A 23,755-nucleotide genomic window follows, 5' to 3' on the forward strand; every position below is an offset into this window, starting at 1 on the left:
GAGAAGTTTGGTGGAGAGAAGCAGGGGGGAGAGAAGCACAGGAGAGAAGCACGGGAGAGAAGCACAAGAGAGAAGCAGGGGGGAGAGGTATGGTGGAGAGAAGCATGGGGGAGAGAAGCAGGGGGGAGAAGTATGGTGGAGAGAAGCACAGGAGAGAAGCATGGGGAAGAGAAGTACAGGAGAGAAGCAGGGGGGAGAAGTATGGTGGAGAGAAGCACAGGAGAGAAGCAGGGGGGAGAAGCATGGTGGAGAGAAGCAGGGGGAAGAGAAGCACAGGAGAGAAGCAGGGGAGAGAGAAGCACAGGAGAGAAGCAGGGGGGAGAAGTATGGAGGAGAGAAGCAAGGGGAAGAAGTATGGTGGAGAAAAGCACAGGAGAGAAGCAGGGGGGAGAAGTATGGTGGAGAGAAGCACAGGGGAGAAGCATGGGGGAGAGAAGCACAGGAGAGAAGCAGGGGAGAGAAGTATGGTGGAGAGAAGCACAGGAGAGAAGCATGGGGGAGAGAAGCACAGGAGAGAAGCAGGGGAGAGAAGTATGGTGGAGAGAAGCACAGGAGAGAAGCACAGGAGAGAAGCATGGGGGAGAGAAGCACAGGAGAGAAGCAGGGGGGAGAAGTATGGTGGAGAGAAGCACAGGAGAGAAGCAGGGGGAGAAAAGCAGGGGGGAGAAGTATGGTGGAGAGAAACATGGAGGAGAGAAGCACAGGAGAGAAGCAGGGGGGAGAAGTATGGTGGAGAGAAGCACAGGAGAGAAGCAGGGGGGAGAAGTATGGTGGAGAGAAGAAGGGGGGAGAAGTATGGTGGAGAGAAGCACACTAGAGAAGCATGGGGGAGAAAAGCACAGGGGAGAAGTATGGTGGAGAGAAGCAGGGGGGAGAAGTATGGTGGAGAGAAGCAGGGGGGAGAGAAGCATGGTGGGGAAGTATGGTGGAGAGAAGCACAGGAGAGAAGCATGGGGGAGAGAAAGCACAGGAGAGAAGCATGGATGAGAGAAGCAGGGGGGAGAAGTATGGTGGAGAGAAGCATGGGGGAGAGAAGCACAGGAGAGAAGCAGGGGGGAGAAGTATGGTGGAGAGAAGCACAGGAGAGAAGCATGGGGGAGAGAAGCACAGGAGAGAAGCAGGGGGGAGAAGTATAGTGGAGAGAAGCAGGGGGGAGAAGTATGGTGGAGAGAAGCACAGGAGAGAAGTAGGGGGGAGAAGTATGGTGGAGAGAAGCACAGGAGAGAAGCACAGGGGGGAGAAGAAAACAGGCCCAGTGAGTATAAATACATTTAGAATCTATATTATTAACTATATGTATAATATGTACTGTTTTAGTGTCATTTTGTGCCATTTTGGTTGGTGGTGTGCCCCTGGATTTTTTAAGTATAAAAGGTGTGCCGCGGCTCAAAAAAGGTTGAAATCACTGCGTTAAACGACCGCGTATTTCTATGCAAAAACCTATGCTATCCAAATTTGATAGAGGGACGAATTTTCCTAATATTAGAGGTTACAGCTCTGCATGTCTCCTATGCCACATAATGGATTGGATACATAATACAAGTAACTATTCCAATCTGGTGATGGAGTTGGAGTTGGCTGCTCCATGGTTCCTCCTTTCCTGCCTACATACTAGAATCCCTGCCCTTCCACCTATTTTACGGCGATCTCTCATTATTTGTGACACGAAGTTGGCACGGAAAGCTGTTCGTAAGATCTTTGGCCTCCCATTTCTTATGTCTAAGAGGCTACTGTTATGGCAGCACCCAGAATTACCTCAGGGCCAAGACAATCCTCTGTTTAGGGAATGGAGGGAGAAAGGCATTGTCATGGCACAACAGCTTATGCACGACGGTGACAAACGCTGGCTCACAGAGCTGGAACTCCAGGAGAAGTATTCTCTGGATGGTATTCCTGGACATCAAACAGGTGACCTCTTTTTGTAGGAATCGACTTAACAACCTATCCAAGGAATACTCTTCCAATGACTTTGACAACTATGTGGGCTCTGACCCTTGGAGAGTGACTCTCTCTGGCACCTACAGGGCCTTAAATGACAGTTCCTTGTCTATTGGCAAATGGGCTGGTAAATTAGAGGATGAGGAAATACGTGACAAGATTCTGGAAGGCTGGGACAAAGTTCGGAAACATCATTAGTGAGGTGTGGCGGGAGACTTTTTTTTTTAAGTCATGCACTTTGATTTTAATCTGCCAGCATCACCATTCTTTCCTGAGTGGATTACCTCAGTCCAAGTTATTTTGGCAAGAGGTGACGAAGTATATTGCCAAACATTGGAAGTTGACTCTGCCACTTGAGCCTTTGCCTTTAAAGGGGTAGTGCGGCGCTAAAAATTTATACAACTTTGTAATGTATGTTATGCCTGTGAATCCCCCCTTCCCGTGTCCCACCACCCCTGCCCGTGTACACGGAAGTGTTGGTGCATTATACATTACCTGATCCGTGTCGCGCATGTCCTCCATCTTGTGCCAAACGTCATCTTCGGCCGGCCGGCCGAATCGCTACCGCCACCCCCCCTCCGCCGCGTCATAACTGTGCTCAGCCAATCAGTTATGCTTAGCCAATCGCGGCTGAGCGGCTGATGACGCTGTAGAGGGGGGAAGGCGGTACCGATTTGGCCGGCCGGCTGAAGATGAGGTTTGGCACAAGATGGAGGACATGCGCGACACGGATCAGGTAATGTATAATGTACCAACACTTCCGGGTACACGGGCGGGGTGGTGGGACACGGGAAGGGGGCGATTCACAGACATAACATACATTACAACTTTGTAATGTGTGTTATTCTGTGAACAATTTTTTAGCGCCGCACTACCCCTTTAATATTCCAATCTGTAGACGGGATACATGTTGAGAACTCTGGTTTGAAATCGGTTCCACCTCTGGTTTATGCTGTATTACTGATTGCCAAATGAGTTCTGCTACGTGAGTGGCTTAACTCCACCATACCCACTGTGGCAATTGTAGTGGAGGATCTGAAATTTTCTTTGGCCGCAGACAGATTGAAGGCAGAACGGAACACGGAGAGGCACGCTAAAATTGTTTTTCAAAAATGGAAAACGTTTCTTTTAACACACTATACACCGCAACAGGTTCACTCCTTTGTCTGACCATACAAACACTCTACCAGGTATCTGAAGGAGGATTTGAGTGGCAAGCTGGGAGGCCTTCGTCTGCCTGTTTGACTTGTCTACTTATAGTTGTGTATATGCTAGGATGGTTATGGACTTCAAGAGACAACATTTTGTGACACCCTTCTTTGGGCATTATCCACCCCCCACTCCGCTCTATCTTTCTTCTCCCCCCCCCATTTTTTTTTCTTCTTTTCTTTCCTTCTTTCTCTTTTCTTTATACCATATGATTGCAATGTTTCATTCTGGTACATGATTTACATACTTATCTGCTACTTTTTCAATGTTGTTTGAGAGTGGAGGCTCCTGGAAGAACTTTGTATTTACTAACTGCATTATTTCTATTGTGGTTCTTATTGGTTTTTTATCCTCCTCATGTTGACACGACGATAAAAAAAAAAAAAGGCTCAATGACACCAAGACGGTTTTACCTGTTTTGTCAAGGCGCTAATAAAAATGTATATTAAAAAACAAAACAAAACATTTTTTCCCTAAAAAAAATTATACTGGAAGAGAATTAATGGCAATGCGCATTTAATTTTTTGCATTAGGTTTATGCGCACAGCAATGCCATGATCACAGAGCCTAGAAGATGGCACATTGCACCCCCATTAATCCATATTACGAACTCTTGTAATTCATACTCCTTGTGCCCCTTTCACTGTGTCTCTGAGGCATTGTATTCTCCCTATAGAAGCAATGTTTTAGTAATGTATCTGTCAGGTACAAGATTGTGTCCATATACCTACATCTGTGTAAGATCTGAGGTACCCTATTTATATATATATATATATATATATATATATATATATATATATATATTTTAAACTAAACTAGGTAGTGCCGTACGGCCATCATCAGAGCTGACCACATGGATACCCTGCAATGAAGCTCCAACACTACAAGCGCAACAAACCCCTGAGGACTAATCGCACAAGAAACGCGTAGGGCTGCAATATCGTGTATGAACGGACTTCTAAAGGGAAGTAAAAAAAACATATACAAAAATGAAATATTATTTATAGACGCGTGTTTGGAAAAAAAACCCCAAAAATATTGAAGAAGATAATGATATGAAAGCACCTTAGACACAAGAAAAGACTGTTGCAATACCAGTTTGATGTGCAATATTGATGAAAAATAAAGTTTAAACGTGTGCAATCAACTAAGTGCAATAGAGACTGGGTGCAATCAGAAATGCAATATAAAAGAGTGCAATAACATCTATGCAATACAAAGTGTGCAATACCATATGTGCAATAGGAACTGTGCAATAAGAAGTATGCAATATGTGTTACACACAAAAACTAAATATGATTAAGGACTAATTGATGATGGTCGTGAAGATAAATTACTGTCTATTGATTTTTTTTTTCCCTGTGTTTTTGATTTTTAAAAAAAGACAAATAAAAGCTATATGTTATTCCTATCAATTCAGTAAATATATGTTATAAAAGGGAATACGAATACCAATTTAAGTACCTGATTTATCAGTGGTCTAGATCTGTGTATTTCTGACATCATCCTGTTCAGCCGTTTGCCTTATATGCAGGAGATTAAAATTTTTGCCACATCCCTCTCCCCACTCTCCAGCTGCTGATTGACAGTTGACTGCATATACACAGCATGGATAGGGCATGAGTTAAGAAACAGTGATCTAGGCTTTTTTTCACCCAGGGCAAAGACAGTTTTCTGCCCTAGTTCTGTATCTAAATACCCTGGCAAAGAGCAGAATGACTTATTGGCACCCCACTGGACACATGCATCACCTGCCCCCCTTACCTATTGTACATCTGTGGCCTACTGCTCATGTGAGGCCAGCCCTGGGCTAGTTATGTATAAGGGCAGATTTCTGTATAACTGCTCTGTTATACTATAAGGTGTCTATACACATATTGATAAAGGTTATTTAAAGGGTACCTAGAGATGAGCAAATTTACAGTAATAATGCAGTGAAGCGCTTCGTTATCTTGGAAATCTGCTTCTCAGCCTGTCGCCTTTTAACTCCGTGATGCTCCTCCCTGGGTGCTGGGAAAAGCTGGGTCCAGTCCTGGGAAACTGTAAAAAGTTTCCCCGGAATGGATCCAGCTTTTCTGGGCACCTGAGGAGAAGTGGCACTGAGTTAAAAGTCAGCAAACTTATGAGCAGATTTCCAAAACAACGAAGCGCTTCACTTCATTATTACTGTAAATTTGGTGATCTCTAGTACTTATAATTTTAAAAAACTCATAGCGACATGTAGACATTTACATTGGTGGGGGTCTGGGTGCTGAGACCCCGCTGATCGTTAGAATGAAGGGGCAGCTCTATGGAACTTTCAGTAATCACTGTACCAGAAGTTCCATAGGCTCCATTATAATTCCATTGAATGCTACTTTAGCAGTGAGATGAGGCAGCTGCTGTGTGCGTCTGCCCCTTCATTCTAATGATCAGCAATGTCTTAGCACCTGGACCCAGACCATTACTAACTTTTGACATGTTAGAACTGTTTAAATGATAGGTACCCTTTAAAGAAAAAGATGACCATTATATGCATATAGCTAAAATGAGCCACTTGCTAAATCAATGAGTGTAGCAATAAATTAGTAAAAGACAACTGTCAGAATTGAGTAAATTATAAATACAACAATCATTGCAATAATCTGTAAGGGTGAAACTACTTCTCAGAAAAACACTTCAAGGGAACCTGTCACATTTAACCCCTTCACGTCCATAATACATATATATGCGATCCTATTGCACATACCTTGTGCAGTAGGAATGTATATATACATTCCGGCACTGAATGGGCTTTAAATGTGTGCGGGCCACTCCATTGTGAGAAGTCCCGCACACAGCAGTGTCGCCGGGGCTAGAAGTAATGACAGGCAGCCATGGTCATGCAGCTGCCTGTCATTAATCCCTAAAACACCGCGGTTGCTGCCTTTAAGGAAGTCAGTGACAGGATAAGCATCTATGCTGCCAGGGTCCCGATTACTTTCCCTGACAAGCGGAGGAGAAACACTCACCTCTGTCTTGTTGGATCTGTAATCTTCTGATAGAGTCTGCCCTTAGGCAGGCTCTATGAGAAGATCGCTGATAGTACTGATCAATGCTGTGCAGTGGCATAGCCTTGATCAGCATGTGCAATCTAATGATTGCATATGTAACTATAAAAAAAAGTGAAAAGTGACAAGTGTAAAATAAATATTTAAAAAACCCTTATAAAATAAACCCCCATCGTATTGTGCAGAATTGTTCGATCTATTAAAATTTAACAATGTTTTTGTACACCAATATGATACCAATAAAAACGAGATCATGGCACAAAAAAAGATACCCCAACCATCCCTGTAGGTGGAAAAATAAAAGAGCTATGGCTCCTAGAAGGCGGGGAGGACAGTGCTGCTTCATTGTGACCTGGATATCTGCGCATCAATGCAGTATAATCCACAGAGTATTATAGAGCAGGATGAGTGGATCGGAATAATGCACATTGTTGTGAGAAAAGACTCAGTATAAGTTACAAAATCTTTGCTTATTCTGAGCTTAGGAGTCCAGGGGGCAGGCCTATTCAATGATGAACAGCCTTCCCTGTATGAGCATGCATACAGAGATAGCTGCCAATTACTGAGAATACTGCCCCTCACAACTCCTACGACCATAATGGTGAGAGGTGTACTTGAGTAAATTACCCATTTTCCTGAATATTTCCCCCCCCTGATCTGTTCAGTTCATTGTAAAGCATGGTGTCTGCTGATTGTGCTGCATTTTAACACTCTCAAGGCTCTGTTTAAGGCTCCCTGCCCCCTCCTAGAATCTGCCATGATGCACAGTAAAATCATAGGACTGCTTATGTGGCAATGTGTGGGAACAAATGTCAAATCAATCAAAAGTCTTAGTCGACATATTCCAAGGTTAGCAATAATAAATCAAGGTAAACCATTTAATCAAAGGGAATTTGCACACTGGGCACAAATTCATTGTATAATGAGGTATGTCCCCTGTGACCCTAATGGTCTTGGATTACATTGAATCTTGCCCAGTGTCACAGACAGTATCAGAAGTCTCTAAATGATTGTGTCATACTATTCAAATGTTTCTTATACTCAGGCTTGGACTGAGCCAGGGAATTCCCTGATGAGCCCCCAGGAAAATGTAAGCGCCCATCATATACAGGCACATAATGTAAATCCATTTATGTTTCTATTTTCTATTATTGTCTAACCAGTCCCCTCCATCTACTGGGGAACTACAAATCCCAACATGCACTAAAGAGTGCAGACCTTCTACATCTACTGGTAGTTTTAGTTTTTGTTACAGCTGGGAAGTCAAAGATAACATTACCCTCATGCTGCCATGTGATGTAACAGTGTGGAACTAATATATTTATATATATATCACAGACTGGAGAGAAAGGAACGGCTGCACATCCCATATACTGTATATATATATATATATATATATATATATATGTATACACACACACAATATTAACAAATTTGAAATTATCTGTAGAATTTATCTTGTTATTTATATTGTTAGTTGCATGCTGTAAGAAACAATATCGTTATCATTTCGGCTTTATCATTGTTTGTTGTCTTCCTATTACCCCCAATAAAAAAAAAATATGTAAGAGTAAATTAATAAATAATTTGACAATATGAAAAGAAAAAAAAAGGTAACAAACAATTAGCAGTTAATTAATATTTGCATATAACCACAATGTAGCCGTCCCAGTTTTACTCTTTGGCCCTAGTGATACCAGATCCTTTTCTTTCATCAAGTTTACTGTCAAGTCTACCTAACAGCTGAAGGCTGGAGCAATCTGAGACAAGCTGGCTGCTACGGCATGTTTTCTGGCCACTGCATACAAAAGACTCTTATCTGGTCACTGCATAGGAAAGATTATTGTTGTCTGGGTTTAAACTGCATTTTTAGGTTATGTTCACACAACAGCAAAAAAAAAGAGAAAAAAGACGGACGCCATTTCTATTTTAAGAAGGCATCCATTATTGCAGTGATCTAATTGACTTTAATGCAATGCATTGAAGTCAATGGAATGACAGCCACCTAATGCACACGGTGTATAAAATTACAGATATTGCGTTAGACTGGGTTCACACTGTTTTTGCAGTCCGTTTAACATATGTGTTTTATGAAAAAAAAAAATACAGCGGTGCCTTGGATTACGAGCATAATTCATTCTGGGACCGTGCTTGTAATCCAAATCCACTCTTAAACCAAAGCAAATTTTCCCATAAGAAATCATAGAAATGCAGACAGTTGGTTCAACACCCCAAAAATTATGATTTATTATTCTGACTAACGTGTAAAACAAATGAAACAAACATTCAGAAACAGCAGAATATGTGATATTATAATTTACTGTACAGTAATGGAGAGGATGGGGCACACAAGGGCTGACAGAGCCTGCAGGGAGTATGAAGGAATGAGCAGGACAGATGTGGGCACATACATGCAGCACTCTCTGTCCGGGGAAAGAGGGGTTACAGCTATGGAGAGATTACCCCCTTAGTCATGTCCCCTGATGCAAGCCCCAGCCTGAAGTGGATCTGCTATGATTTGGAAGGTAAGGGAGACTTCCTGGGTCAGAGTACAGTGCTGTAGACCCCACTATGCAGACCATGCCCCTCCCCCACTCACCTTCCCACCCAGTACAGGGAGCTCCTAAACCAAAGCAATGCTCTTCCACCAAGACACAATTTTGAAAAACTGTGAGCTCTTAAACCAAAACGCTCTTAAACCAAGTTACTCTTAAACCAAGGTACCACTGTAAACAGTTATGTGCAATCTATTTGGACCCCTTTTTTTTATTAACAGATGTGTTTTTCTTTTTTTCTAGCGTACATAAAAACGTGGTTGACAATGCTTTTGCGTACTTTAAAAGTAACCATTTAAAAACATTACATTAAACAGACGGCAAAAACACAGTGTGAACCCAGCCTTAAAATAAGTTACAATTGTTTGGTAAAAATTCTGTATGTAAGCAGAAAGCCCAGAGCAAGCTGTACTTGTGCTATGTTTTCTGTAGTCTATTAATGTCTGCCTGTGGCATTGCTATTTCTCAGTTTTTGCTGGCTGCATGCCTTATTTTGATATGTTATTGACCTTTACTTTATGCTGATTTCCCAAATGAGGCATTTTACGCAGAGAAAAGACTTGTAAATATTTAAATGAATATGGGCCTTTTATCACCGGGGAAGAATGCCGAGCCTCCCTGGGTGTTTTATACAGACACACTGCTAGCTATTCCTTTCTCTCAGAGAGATAACAGAACAATGCAGAACTGTATTTCATAAATGAGAACTATTTCATATACTTCAAGACAATTTTGTTCCAAAGTTCTACAGCGAATATATTATTCATGCCTTACATAATAGTGATGCAATTATATTTAACATTACTTTTAAGTACAGCTCTGAATACACCATTTACTGGCTAGCAAAGGTCTAAGATTTATTTCAGGATCATTAAACCAAAAATACAATTTGCTCTATAGAAAATAGAATCTAGACAATAGAAAGTGTCTGTGTTTTTTAATAGCCTATTGTATTCTTTAGACGAATGCTCTGTCATAAAACATTTCACAGTTATCACTGGCTTGGTTCTGTAGAAAGTTGTTTGGCTTCTCTAACCCATTTATCAGTGTTTTCATCCTGATTTATCTGTGAGATACACAATGGCTTGACATATATGGAAAACATAACAGAAGTATCTTGTACAGTGGTACCTTGGTTTAAGAGGAACTTGGATTGGGAGCACTTTGCAAGAAGAGCTCACAGTTTTTCAAAAGTGTGACTTGGTTTAAGAGCATTGCTTTGGTTTAAGAGCTCGCTGTACTGGGTGAAAGGGGAGTGGGTGAGCGGCATCATCTGCATAGCGGGGCCTACAGCACTGTACTCTGACCCAGAAAGTCTCCCTCACCTTCCAAATCATAGCAGATCCACTTCAGTCTGGGGCTTACATCAGGGGACAGGACTGTGTCTCTCCTCAGACAGAGAGTGCAGCATTTTTGTGCCCACATTTGCCCTGCACATTCCTTTATGCTCCCTGCAGTCTCTGGCAGTACTTGTGTTTCCCATCCAATCCATTCCTGCTATAATGTGCCTGCACTTACACTCAGCTACACACACTGCTATTCACATTGCTGTACAGAAAAGTTTCTGTCACTGTCCTCCTGCACAGCTCTATGATTCTCTCTTCCTGATTGGTGCATGCTGAACACATCCCCCTTCCCCATTATTGTCATGTGACCACACAGACCTCTGACAGCAGCCGTGCTTCTCTATTCTAGCCTGTTGTACTACACTACTGCATTATGGGGGTTTGCAGCTCCATCCTGTATCTACAAACTGCTGTTGTTTTTTCAGGTTTATGCAGTTACTATACATTGTACTACACATGCTGATTGCTATACTGTACAGTGACTTATAATATCACATATTCAGCTGTTTCAAAATGTTTGTTTAATTTTTTTTACATGTTATTCAGAATTAAAAATCATTATTTTGGGGGCGTGGAACCAATTGTCTGCATTTCAATGACTCTATAAGAGTGGTTTGGATTCGTAATTCAAGGTACCACTGTATTCTTGTCTGACATGGTAATGTTACAATTACGATATGCTGTTAAGATTTTTAATAACTTTAATGGCTTTAGGGATGATATCACTGTAATTAGTGACATCATTATGAATACTGCTTCCTTCTCAAAACCACAATAGACATCAACATTGTCATGAACCTTTATTGCATCACCATTGTCACACACATACAGTGCATTATGTGTGGCCATAACTTAACATTGTATTTATCCAGCCCATTCGAAAAATACAGTATACAGACCAGATCGAAAAGATAAATTCGAAAGATAAATACAGTATACAGACCAGATCAGTCTGTATGCCATCAATGTTCGTCCAGCTATGGAAAGCATGGCAGGCCTTAATCTAGTACATAACAGTCCTAGTACATGCTTGGACTGTGATGACATGGAATGTGTTCTTGATCTTGTAATATTCCTGTTTGTAACCCCTACTGTTTGTATAGCACTCTGGAATTAAAGGGGTACTCTGGGCCTGCAGTATAATCTGTGTACGGCCGGGGAGGTAAATAAAATAGAAGCGGGCGGTGACTTACCTCCCCGGGTCCAGCGGCGGCTCCCGGATTGCGCCGCCCTACACCCCCGTCCCGCGGCAGCGGAGTCCCGTCTGGGCCGCTGAATTTCTGAGCTGCCTTGAGACGTCACGTCTTAAGCTGCAGCTCTAACCAGGAAGCGGTCGAGGGACGGGGGTACGGGGCGGCGCGATTCTGGAGCCGCAGATGGAACCATGGAGGTAAGTCACCGCCGGCTTCTATTTCAACCCCTTTCCTGGCTGTACACAGATTATACTGCAGCGCCGGAGTACCCCTTTAAGAGCACGCTATAAATAAATAATAATAATAAAAATAATAATGCTTGTCAACATCTTGAGCAAAAGTTTCAGACCTAGTGTTGAATAAAGATTGTTTCTCAAGATGGAATATAGTATTTCACATGAGGTTATTTTACTGCAATTCAAGTATCTCAGATTTCCTCTGTTTACCATTATGTTTTGAATTAGTTTTAGGTGAACTCCTTTACTCCCTTGAGGATGCAGACAATTTTGGATTTCAGGAGACAGCCCTATTTTTCAAATTCGGCCTCTCTTAAGGCCCTATTACACTAAACGATTATCGGCCGTACTTGGCTGATATTGGGCGTTACAGGCGATAATTGTCTAGTGTAATAGAAGACAATGATCAGCCGACATGAACATTGTCGGCTAATTGTTGCTGTTGTTTGACTTTTAACACGTTGAAAGACAAACGACCAGGATAGCAACGATCCGCTGCTGTCGCTCTGTCTTCTATGGGCTGCCCGGGCGATCTAGCAATCACCCAGAAAGCCCTCCCACTTGCAGGTACCCGCGCCCCCCGCACCTCTCTGCTGCTCCCCCCCCCCGACTCCTCAACATCGCCCCGTGTAATAGGGGCTTTACTTTAAAGCCTAACTGTCATATTTTTTTTATTGCAGAAATCAGTAGTATAAGCGATTTTAAGAAACTCTGTAATAGGTTTTATCAGCCAAAAAAGCCTCCTTCTGTACTCAAGAAGCAATCTCCCAGCCTCCCCCCCCTGACTTCTTATCTGTGCATTATCAGGCAAACACGTCTTCATTACAGAGAAGCCAGTGAAGAGGGGCTCTGCTCTCTCCATTCTATCCTTATGGAAGGGGGAGGGGCTGGGGGAGATGAGGGAGCAGGAAGAGGTGACATGAAGGTCAGCTGTTTGTGGACTGTATGGGCACCTAAAATGCAGGATTCTGGGGTCAGAAAGGTCAGTGCTTATCTATGAACTTACTGAGAGAAGATTGCAGGGTGTTGTGCTTTGCAAGACTGCTCCATGCTCAGTCACTCCTAACAGCCCCTCCCCTCTCCATAGCCACATAATGGAGACAGAAATCCTGCTGCTTCTGAAGTGAGGGGGGAGGCTGGGAGATTGCTTTTTCAGTCCAGAAGGAAACTCTTTTGGTTTATAAAACCTATTACAGAGTTTCTTAAAATCACTTGTACTGTTGATATTTAATGTTTTTAAAAAAAAAATGGCCCTGAAATGACAGTTACGCTTTAAGTGGTAGAAACTTGGTAATGCTTTAAAGGGAGTGTGTCATAACAAATTTTACCTATTGTTTAAAGGTGTACTCCGGTGGGAGGCCTTTTTTCAGTATAGCCAGGAAGGGAATGGATGAAAACAACGACGTCCACTCCATGGCTCCAGCTCTGGGGCCCGCATAAAGCTTAAAAGATTTGATCAAAATAGGTGAACAATTTTTGAATATATGTATTTGTTGTTACAGAAAAGTCCTAAAGGAAATAGCTGTTGGGGAACTCAACCCAAATGAAACTGTTCAAGCCAACTTGGAAGCACAGCTGCTGTCGAAGCTAGATCACCCTGCCATTGTCAAGTTTCACTCAAGCTTCCTAGAGAATGCTAGCTTCTGCATTATCACAGAATACTGTGAGGTAAGTCACCCATAGAGAGCGCAGAAAAGCAGTGTAATTAGGCTGGGTTCACACTACGTATATTTCAGTCAGTATATGTATATTTCAGTCAGTATATTTCAGTCAGTATTGCAACCAAAACCAGGAGTGGATTAAAAACACAGAAAGGATCTGTTCACACAATGTTGAAATTGAGTGGATGGCTGCCATATAATGGCAAATATTTGCTGTTATTTTAGAACAACGGCTGTTATATTGAAATAATGGCCGTTATTTACTGTTATATGTCGGCCATCCACTCAATTTCAACATTGTGTGGACAGATCCTTTCTGTGTTTTTAATCCACTCCTGGTTTTGGTTGCAATACTGACTGAAATATACTGACTGAAATATACGTAGTGTGAACCCAGTAAGGGTACAAACACACACACACCGTATACGCAGCGTATTTACTGCTGCGAAACGCAGCAAATACGCAACAAACACGCAGCAGATTAGATCTAAATAACTGAACACAGCATCAAATCTGCTGCAGATCTGCTGCGTATTTGCTGCGTATCTGCTGTGTATACGGTGTGTGTTTATACCCTAAAGCACAGGCATATTTTCTCAGTGATTTACCAAATTTATTTTGATATTCTGTTAATTGGCTCAGGTGAAAAATTGTTGAGAAATCAAGATCTCACATTTGTGGATAATGAAAGGCACAATCATCAATGCAGTTAGGGCATTAGTAACGTCACACACATTCACAAATGGACAGATAAATCAGCAGGACACTTTATTCTTTCAAATATATTAACCCCTTCACGACCCAGGCTGTAACTTCGTCCTGGGTCGGGTAGGGGGGTTGAGAGGGGGGCTGCACGGCGACCCCGCTCTGAACCACCATGTTCCCAGCTGCTGTTAATAGCCCGGGACCGCAACAGTTAGCGGGCACAGCGATGAGCTAGTGAGCTATTTAAATGCAGCTGTCAAAGCTGAAAAAGCTTTAACGCTTCAAAGCTTTGACAGCTGCATCTAAATGGCTATCTTTCCCCCTCAGTGGTGGTCTAATGGATGGATTACCCCCCCACACACACACACACACACACACACACCAAAGTGCAAAATTGCTGATTTTTTGTCACATCATCAAATCCAGAAAAATTGTAATAAAAAGTAATAAAAAAAGTTGCATATATGTAAACAAGGTACCAATAGAAAGTACAGATCATGGTGCAAAAAAAAACCCAAATAAAAAAAATTGTGTTTTATTTTCAATTTCACTGTGCAAATATTTTTTTTACGGTTTTGCAGTGTATTTTATAGAAAAATTAAGTCTGCCATTGCAAAAAAACAATAAGTGGCACAAAAAATAAGGGTTTGTGAGGGTCAGCAGGTGAAAAAAGGAAGTGCTACGACCTTTTAAACGCGAGGAAGAAAAAACAAAGGCACAAAACTGAAAATTTGCCTGGTCCTGAAGGGGTTAAAAGTCAATATTACATATAGTATGTACTAGAAAATGTACCCGGCGCTGCCCGGGTATAAAGTGTCAGTGTCCTGTATACCTGCAGGGTCGTATTTACCATTAGGCACCCATGGTCTGGTGTGTAGGGTAGCACCTTGCAGAGGGGCAGTACCCTCCTGTTCAGACTTGCCAGAAAATCTGGTGTCTTTTCGAGGGGGGTATGGCGGTATTGGTCTGGTATAGCGGTGTTTTCCAGTCACAGTATGGCGGTATTGGTCAGGTCTGGTATGGCAGTGTTATTCAGTCACAGTGTGTCGGTATTGGTCATGACTGGTATGGCGGTGTTATCCAGTCACAGTATGGCGGTATTGGTCAGGTCTGGTGTGGCTGTGTTATCCAGTCACAGTATGGCGGTATTGGTCAGGTCTGGTATGGCAGTGTTATTCAGTAAAGTGTGTCGGTATTGGTCATGTCTGGTATGGCGGTGTTATCCAGTCACAGTACGGCGGTATTGGTCAGGTCTGGTGTGGCGGTGTTCTCCAGTCACAGTATGGCGGTATTGGTCAGGTCTGGTATAGTGGTGTTATCCAGCACAGTATGGCGGTATTGGTCAGGTCTGGTGTGGCAGTGTTACCCAGTCACAGTATGGCGGTATTGGTCAGGTCTGGTATGGCAGTGTTATCCAGTCCCAGTATGGCGGTATTGGTCAGGTCTGGTGTGGCGGTGTTACCCAGTCACAGTTTGGTATACCTGTCCTGTAGTGCCCTGTATATACATGTACTGTATAGATGGAGTAGGGGGTCCTGTATACATGTACAGTATTGATGGAGTAGGAGGTCCTGTATATACATGTACTGTATAGATGGAGTAGGGGGTCCTGTATACATGTACAGTATTGATGGAGTAGGAGGTCCTGTATATACATGTACTGTATAGATGGAGTAGGGGGTCCTGTATACATGTACAGTATAGATGGAGTAGGGGGTTCTGTATATATGTACTGTATAGATGGAGTAGGGGTTTCTGTATATACATGTACTGTATACATGGAGTAGGGGTTCCTGTATATATATATGTGCTGTATAGATGGAGTAGGGGGTCCTGTATATACATGTACTGTATGGATGGAGTAGGGGGTCCTGTATATACATGTACTGTATAGATGGAGTAGGGGGTCCTGTATATACATGTACTGTATAGTTGGCGTAGGGGGTCCTGTATATACATGTCCTGTATATACATGTACTGTATAGATGGAGTAGGGGGTCCTGTATATACATGTACTGTATAGATGGAGTAGGGGGTCCTGTATATACATGTACTGTATAGATGGAGTAGGGGGTCCTGTATATACATGTACTGTATAGATGGAGTAGGGGGTCCTGTATATACATGTACTGTATGGATGGAGTAGGGGGTCCTGTATATACATGTACTGTATAGATGGAGTAGGGGGTCCTGTATATACATGTACTGTATAGATGGAGTAGGGGGCCCTGTATATACATGTACTGTATGGATGGAGTAGGGGGTCCTGTATATACATGTACTGTATAGATGGAGTAGGGGGCCCTGTATATATATGTACAGTATAGATGGAGTAGGGGGCCCTGTATATACATGTACTGTATGGATGGAGTAGGGGGCCCTGTATATACATGTACTGTATAGATGGAGTAGGGGGCCCTGTATATACATGTAATGTATAGTTGGAGTAGGGGGTCCTGTATATACATGTACTGTATAGATGGAGTAGGGGGTCCTGTATATACATGTACTGTATAGATGGAGTAGGGGGTCCTGTATATACATGTACTGTATAGATGGAGTAGGGGGTCCTGTATATACATGTACTGTATAGATGGAGTAGGGGGTCCTGTATACATGTACTGTATAGATGGAGTAGGGGGTCCTGTATACATGTACTGTATAGATGGAGTAGGGGGCCCTGTATATACATGTACTGTATAGGTGGAGTAGGGGGTCCTGTATATACATGTACTGTATAGATGGAGTAGGGGGTCCTGTATATACATGTACTGTATAGATGGAGTAGGGGGTCCTGTATATACATGTACTGTATAGATGGAGTAGGGGGTCCTGTATATACATGTACTGTATAGATGGAGTAGGGGGTCCTGTATATATATATATGTACTGTATAGATGGAGTAGGGGGTCCTGTATATACATATACTGTATAGATGGAGTAGGGGGTCCTGTATACATGTACTGTATAGATGGAGTAGGGGGTCCTGTATATACATGTACTGTATGGATGGAGTAGGGGGCCCTGTATATACATGTACTGTATAGATGGAGTAGGGGACCCTGTATATACATGTAATGTGTAGTTGGAGTAGGGGGTCCTGTATATACATGTACTGTATGGATGGAGTAGGGGGTCCTGTATATACATGTACTGTATAGATGGAGTAGGGGGCCCTGTATATATATATATACTGTATAGATGGAGTAGGGGGCCCTGTATATACATGTACTGTATAGATGGAGTAGGGGGTCCTGTATATACATGTACTGTATAGATGGAGTAGGGGGCCCTGTATATACATGTACTGTATAGATGGAGTAGGGAGTCTACCAGTTATTACTGTGGATGTTGTGAGGCAGCTTCCCTAGCAACCATGGCTCCCTGTGAAAATGAAAGCAGTAATCCTATTGGTTGCTAAGGCTCCAGCTGCCGTGTCTGCTGCAGCTAATTATATCACCTGTGTTTGCAGTGAGGAGATTTTCCAATTCATCTCTATGGGGCGCCTCTCTTTCCCCTCCCCCTCCCCTCCTGTACATCTGGCGGGGACGGGACCTTCGCAATAACCTTCCCGGGCACCCAATGTATCTGTGTGCCAAATTTGGGGTCAAACGGTTCAGGCGTTTGGAAGTCTATAGAGGACAGACAGACAGAAGGACAGACAGACAGACAGACTTTGATTTTTATGATATAGATAATATGTCAAAATTCATTGCAGTGCCAAACTACCAGTTTCAGTGCTTTCCAGGAAGGAACAATGGCAGCAGACATTTGTTACAAAAAGGCTGGTGTTTTTTTTTATTTTTAAACTGCCATTGCTGTTTTTGAGCCAAATACGGGAAATATATTTAATGGGAAATATAAAGGAAAGATTATACTTCTTCTTCCGTCTGGATCAACTCCTTGTTTCCAAATAAATACTGTGTGTAACACCAGCCTAATAAAGTTTGTACCCTAAGGCTATGTTCACACAACGTAAAACTACGGCTGTAGTTCTCACCGCAGAACTACGGCCGTAGTTTTGCGGTGTGTAACAACGCCTTATGTGCAATGGAATCCCGGCCGGAGTGTACACACGTCGTATACGCTCCGTCCGGGATCCCATACGGCGCCGGAAAAAACTGACAGGTCAGTTTTTTGTGGCCGGAATTCAATAAATTACGGCCGCAGATAGACCTGTCAGTTCACAAAGTAAAGCAAGCGGCTCCGGCCGCTTGCTTCACTGTGCTCTATGGTAAGCTCTGATGCGGGCACCCGCTGATGCGCCCGCATCAGAGCTCCGCGGCCGGAAGAATCACACAGCCGGTACTTAAGTACCGGCCGAGATGATCCGGCCAGAGGCCGGCCGTTCCGTTACCCAGCCAGGGTCACGGAATGGCCGGTCTCATACGTAATGTGAACATAGCCTAAAGGGGTTTTCCCATTTTATAAACTTATCCACTTTACAAGATAAATGTCTCATTCCAGGTGCTCCGATAACATACAATCTCAAAAACGGGAATCTGAGTCTCCCACCTTTCGGCTGTTTCTGCGGCACCCATAAAGAATGAATATAGACAGATGGGCCTATTCTTCTCAGGTCCCCAATCTTGGGATTGCAGGGGCCCAGTGATCAGACCCCCACAAACAGATAGTTATCCCCTATTACATAACTCTACAAGATGTAAAACCCCCTGTACACTTCTTAACCAAATGAACAGATGTGTGGTTGCGGTATATGTGGTGGCAGTATCCGCATCTGAGGTTTTCTGTGCATGAGGTCCCCCCCTTTTTTTTCTTTTCATACAGTTTACAAAGATCTTGTGACATATCTAAAGATCATTTAGGGTACAAACCCACACACCGTATACACAGCAGATACGCAACAAATACGCAGCAAATACGCAGCAGATTTGTTGGTACAGATTTGATGCTGTGTTCAGTTATTTAGATATAATCTGCTGCGTTTTTGCTACGTATTTGCTGCGTGTTTGCTGCGTATTTGCTGCGTATCGCAGCAGTAAATACGCTGCTTATACGGTGTGTGGGTTTATACCCTTAGATTGGATTTTCCTGTACATGCTAACAACAGAACAAACTAAAGTAGTCTCATATGGTTTGAATGCCATCACAGTGAAAACCCTTTTTTTCTCTGAGCACATGCATGTTTTCTGCACCTAATAAAACAGTATGGGTATGTCAGTGGTAGGGCACACACTGAGTGACAGGGACTCGGAAAGGAAATGTCAGGAAACATACTGGAGTAATCACACAGTGCCTTATATATTGCCTTGCTGAAAAAAAGCTGATCTTAGCTCTAGAGGAAGTATAGTTTAACCTCAGAGGACCTGAACTCATTGAAGGACATTTCCTATAAAGTCTGACATTAGGGGACAAATCAGTGATCCCAGTAATGATCAAGCACAAATCTATAAGACTATTCGCCATCAAAGTCACTGAGCAATAGCCTCCATTAAATATAACAGAACTAGTTAAATCATATGGTACAGATAAATTCTCTGAAATAAAAGCAGCTGCTCGTTCCTTTGTAAAGAAAAAGGTTTATTTCATCTCATTTGTTTGTGCTGCTTACTGCACCAGTTTGTGGATGTATGCCTTCTGAGTCAGGTCACATGGATACCGCATTCCATTAGCGTTTTTTACCTTTTTGCCTTAAAAGCACTTTGGTTTTAAGAATGTTTTATGGTAGGTATTCTGACACAAAAACATTGATATTTAATGCTGAATAATAATGAGGGGTTTCAGGACTAGTTCTTCTCTTGGAGAACAGTAGATAGTTAGCATTATATCCATATACAACAGTAACTGGCACCCTGCAAGCTGGGTGAATTACAGTATGATAAGGGCTCATACATATCTGACAGAGCCTGTTTGGCAGCATATTGAGTTACTTCTAAGACAATGTATATGCTGATATATGATATTCCTCTCTAAAAGAGTGCCTCTATAGCAAAGCATGCAATGGGATATTTTTTTGTTCTTATTATGCTGTAATACAAAGCTATACTTACCAGAAATCCAGGTCCAGTCTCCTGAAGGCAGTGCTGTTTGAAAAAAAGAGATTAAACAAAGGAATTCCGGCCAATACAGAGAGTCATTGCTCAATGTGTCCATCAATCACATGACTACCTTCTCTCTGTGAGCGCTCAGATGACCTGGGAAATACAGGACTTGAGAATAAAAGAGTCAGAAAACAGGAAGTGCTGTGTTTTCCATGATAACTAAAAAAAAGAATAATGAATGAAAGTTGCAAACTTGCTTTATATCACACTTTGGGTTTAGCTTTTGAAAGTTATAATGACAGGTAAACTTTAAGCTATGCACACGTGCATCATGTTTTTCTTTTAAATAAATGCCATGGTAATGTGCCAGATTTTTTGTATGATGGATCCTAAAAGTGCCCAAAAGACCCCGTTCATGTATATGGCTATGTTCCCACTAGTTAAAAATAAGAGCAAATAATGTCCATTGTCAGTGATCATGTTCAATAATAACTACCATTGTTTTGCAACAAGGCTATTATTTACTCTTATTTTTACATACTCACATTTTTACGTGGTCTTATTTAAGACTTGTATGCTGGTCTTAATAAATGTTAAATTGAGGGTGAAGGGGGAAGGAACTTTCTGTCTTGGTCACCAATGACTTGTCTTTTTCTCGCAGCAGGGTTGTAATACACATTTACCACTAAGCATATATATTTATCCTTGTGCACATTTTGTGGGGGTTTTTTTGTATAAAGGTTCCTAGACACACCAGTCACAATGGGGTTAATTCTTTTCTATACAGCTAAGCATGTTATTTTACTGCTATGCAAATTTGATGACCACAGCAGCAGTTATTAAGGCTAGTTTACTTGTCTTCATTTACATGGATGCTCTCCGGGTATTATTAACTATTCCATGCAGTGGAATTTCTCTAGCTTGGCAGATCCGTTGTCTCCTTTGGCACCTATTAACTGCACCATGCCTGAGATGTAGCCGAAAGTATATTAATAGTTTTGTAAATACAAGGCGTGCATGTAATGATGTTCTACTAAAAGAATATATTAACTATGAATATGTTAAACTTGGGAATAGTCTTAACCCTATTAGTGGCTAATTATTCAATAATACACAACACTGATGCCTGAAGCTTTATTGTACAAACCATGTAAATGGAACTTATTGGGGGTATGAATATAGGGAGTAACTAAGGATACATTCACACACTGTTCAACAAAACATGAAACCCAATATTCTGTAGGTTACCAGCACTGACCCATCAAACATATGTTTCTTTGTCATACTATGTTCAGGGAGATGTGGGCTAAGAAAAAATACAACTCACTTATCACTCCCCCAGCCATTCACAGGATCCTGGAGCTCTGGCCTCCATAGCAGGGCATTTCTGGGACTGCAAGAAACCCCAGTGTATGCCTCCAAATGGAGCACAAATGACCTGCTTAGCCATCACTGCGTAGTGGCCTATTTTTAGTGAATTTCAATCTCCAGCAAAAAATATTGGAGATTGTTCTTTCTTAAAGGGGTATTGTTCTTACATAAAGGGGTAATCCATCACCTAAACTTTTGTTAGGTAATAGGGAATTCAAACGAAAGCAATTTTCCCTCCACATAGACAGGTTGGACACTTTGAGATCTATGAGCAAAATCACCAAACATTTCTTTCATAAATGGAGACTATTTGTTGAAAAAATGGCTTTCCCAAAAGAGCGCACTGAGATCATGATGCAATTTAGATGCTCCGACTGGTATTGCCGATGCAAGACTTCTTGTATGACTGCTCTGATCTGTCATTGAGATCTATACAGTATAGATATACTGCATAGATCCATGAGATCAGTGTTCTATTGCTTTCGGCTGCTGCAGCCGAGAGCGATAGAGTGCCGAGCCGGGATCAGTGACATTACGGCGCAGACCCTGGCTCGGTAAAGATGCAGGGATTGTTCTTCCACGATCGTGTCGCAGGGAGGCGATCCCCCCACTAGAGCACCAATGATGGGGGACAGCAAGCATTTAGATGCAGCTGTCTACTTTGACAGCTGCATCTAAATGCCTAATTAGCGAGCATGGCGATTGAACTGTGCCCGCTAATAGCCGTGGTCCCGGGCTGCATAAAGCACCTGGGAACAGGGCGGCTCAGAGTGGGGTCGCCGAGTGACCCCCCTCTGAACTCCCCTAGAGACGCCAGGGCGTACAGTAACATTCTGGTGCGTCTAGGGGTTAAGGTGGAATAAACCTAGTGACAGTGTCCCTTTAAAGATGATTGGTATGCTCTAGCGCTCCTTATAAATTCACAATATATATCTTTGTTATTGCATATAACTCTCGTATTACGCTATAATGAAATAGCAAAAATAAGAAGAAAAGCTGACCATAACTTTATTACTTACGTCAGTAAGGGCTTACAATATATATATATACTATTCTGAATTTTATTGTGGCTGGCATATAAGATTAATAACATCTCTCTACCTTTGATATACGTGCTGAAAGGTTACATGGTCAAGCTGTTCTATGACAAGGTTATCTCTCAAAGTGAATACAGATTGGTTTCTTTATATTACTGGACCTACAGAGACTGTATGTATAAGAACATGTGTCATTTTATTTTTTATAGGAAACACCTGGTATAGTATGACTGATTTGTAATAAAAAAGAATGTAATTTATTTTGCTGTATTTGTATGGAGTAGATTTTAATACAGCAGTTTTTGTCCATATATGACATGTTTTATTATTATTATTATTATTATTATTATTATTATTATTATTATTATTATTATTATTATTTATACAGGACTAACATATGCTACAGTGCTATAAAGAGCCTAGTTTCACTCACATAGCTCCCTGTTGCCAATGGGCTCACAATCTTAATACCAATATCTATCAGTATGTTAGCAGAAACCCCTGCACCCAAAGGAAACTCAAGCAACATACTAACTCCATGCAGAGAGGACCATGTTGTCCATAATAAGGCTTAAATATTTCAGCCAAGGATGTGTATCTGTGTTCTCTGACAAAGAGAATGCTTATGGCTTTCGACCATCCTGTATGTGGGTTCCTAGCTCACACATATCATCTAGTTAGATAGCTATATACTATCATTTTATGCATTTAATTTTTACTTGTCTATTTTTAACAGACTTTTTTTTATATGTATAACAGTCAAGAATGCACATCTATATATAGTAATAGTCGTTTTGCTGTGAATAGTACTTTACAGCTTTTCGCTTAATGGGTAGTTATGTAGCATGACTGTCCAAGAATAGCTATTATGTATCTACTTAACACATAGTAGAGTGGGCACCAATGGTTGGTTGTTCTATTGTCGCTGCAGTATCACAGTTAAAGTACCTGGTGAAGCCATGCTGCTTATTCACCTCTACTAATCTATTAATCTACTAACACTTCTTTAATGGTAATTTCAATTGTACAATGGCAGCCACTCAACTGTTAGTTTTTTTGTGGCTGATTTTTGCTTTTCTACTCTACAGTTTAGTTTCAGAAAGATAGGAGGACAATTTCATACTTTTAATAGAGGAGGCTATGAATTCTACTTGAAGTACTGTGCAATGCTATGTATTTTACTTAGTGGTATTAGTTTGGCACTGCTAGAGGTAACATGGTTGCTGCTTGGTAAAATTTGCTTTTTTTCTGATGTTGAGATTAAATGGATGTTGCAAAGCAGTTTTTGTGTAGTGCTGCTATAAGTTATTATGGGTGCTGCACAGTAGTTGTCGGATAGGTAAGCCCCAGCGTTCAATGGATTGGTTGGTGAAGCCCAAGTATAATGCATCAAATGTATTGCTTTGACACAATTTAGTCAAGCATTAAAAGAATCCATCATAGCTGTGACATATTTTACTGAATGTACTATAT

General features: G+C 41.8%; 1 protein-coding gene across 2 annotated transcripts in view; it reads left to right on the plus strand.

Annotated features, from left to right (window-relative positions):
* The window catches only part of NEK11 (NIMA related kinase 11), a 204,454-nt gene that overhangs the window by 38,000 nt on the left and 142,699 nt on the right, over positions 1-23,755 (plus strand). For both annotated transcript variants that reach the window (XM_069958335.1, XM_069958336.1), the window contains exon 3: positions 13,009-13,174. In XM_069958335.1, the coding sequence (XP_069814436.1) occupies positions 13,009-13,174 (166 nt within the window). The remainder of the gene's footprint in view (positions 1-13,008; positions 13,175-23,755) is intronic.

This window comes from Dendropsophus ebraccatus, chromosome 2 (genome assembly GCF_027789765.1).
Source record: "Dendropsophus ebraccatus isolate aDenEbr1 chromosome 2, aDenEbr1.pat, whole genome shotgun sequence".
NCBI classification, from domain to species: domain Eukaryota; kingdom Metazoa; phylum Chordata; class Amphibia; order Anura; family Hylidae; genus Dendropsophus; species Dendropsophus ebraccatus.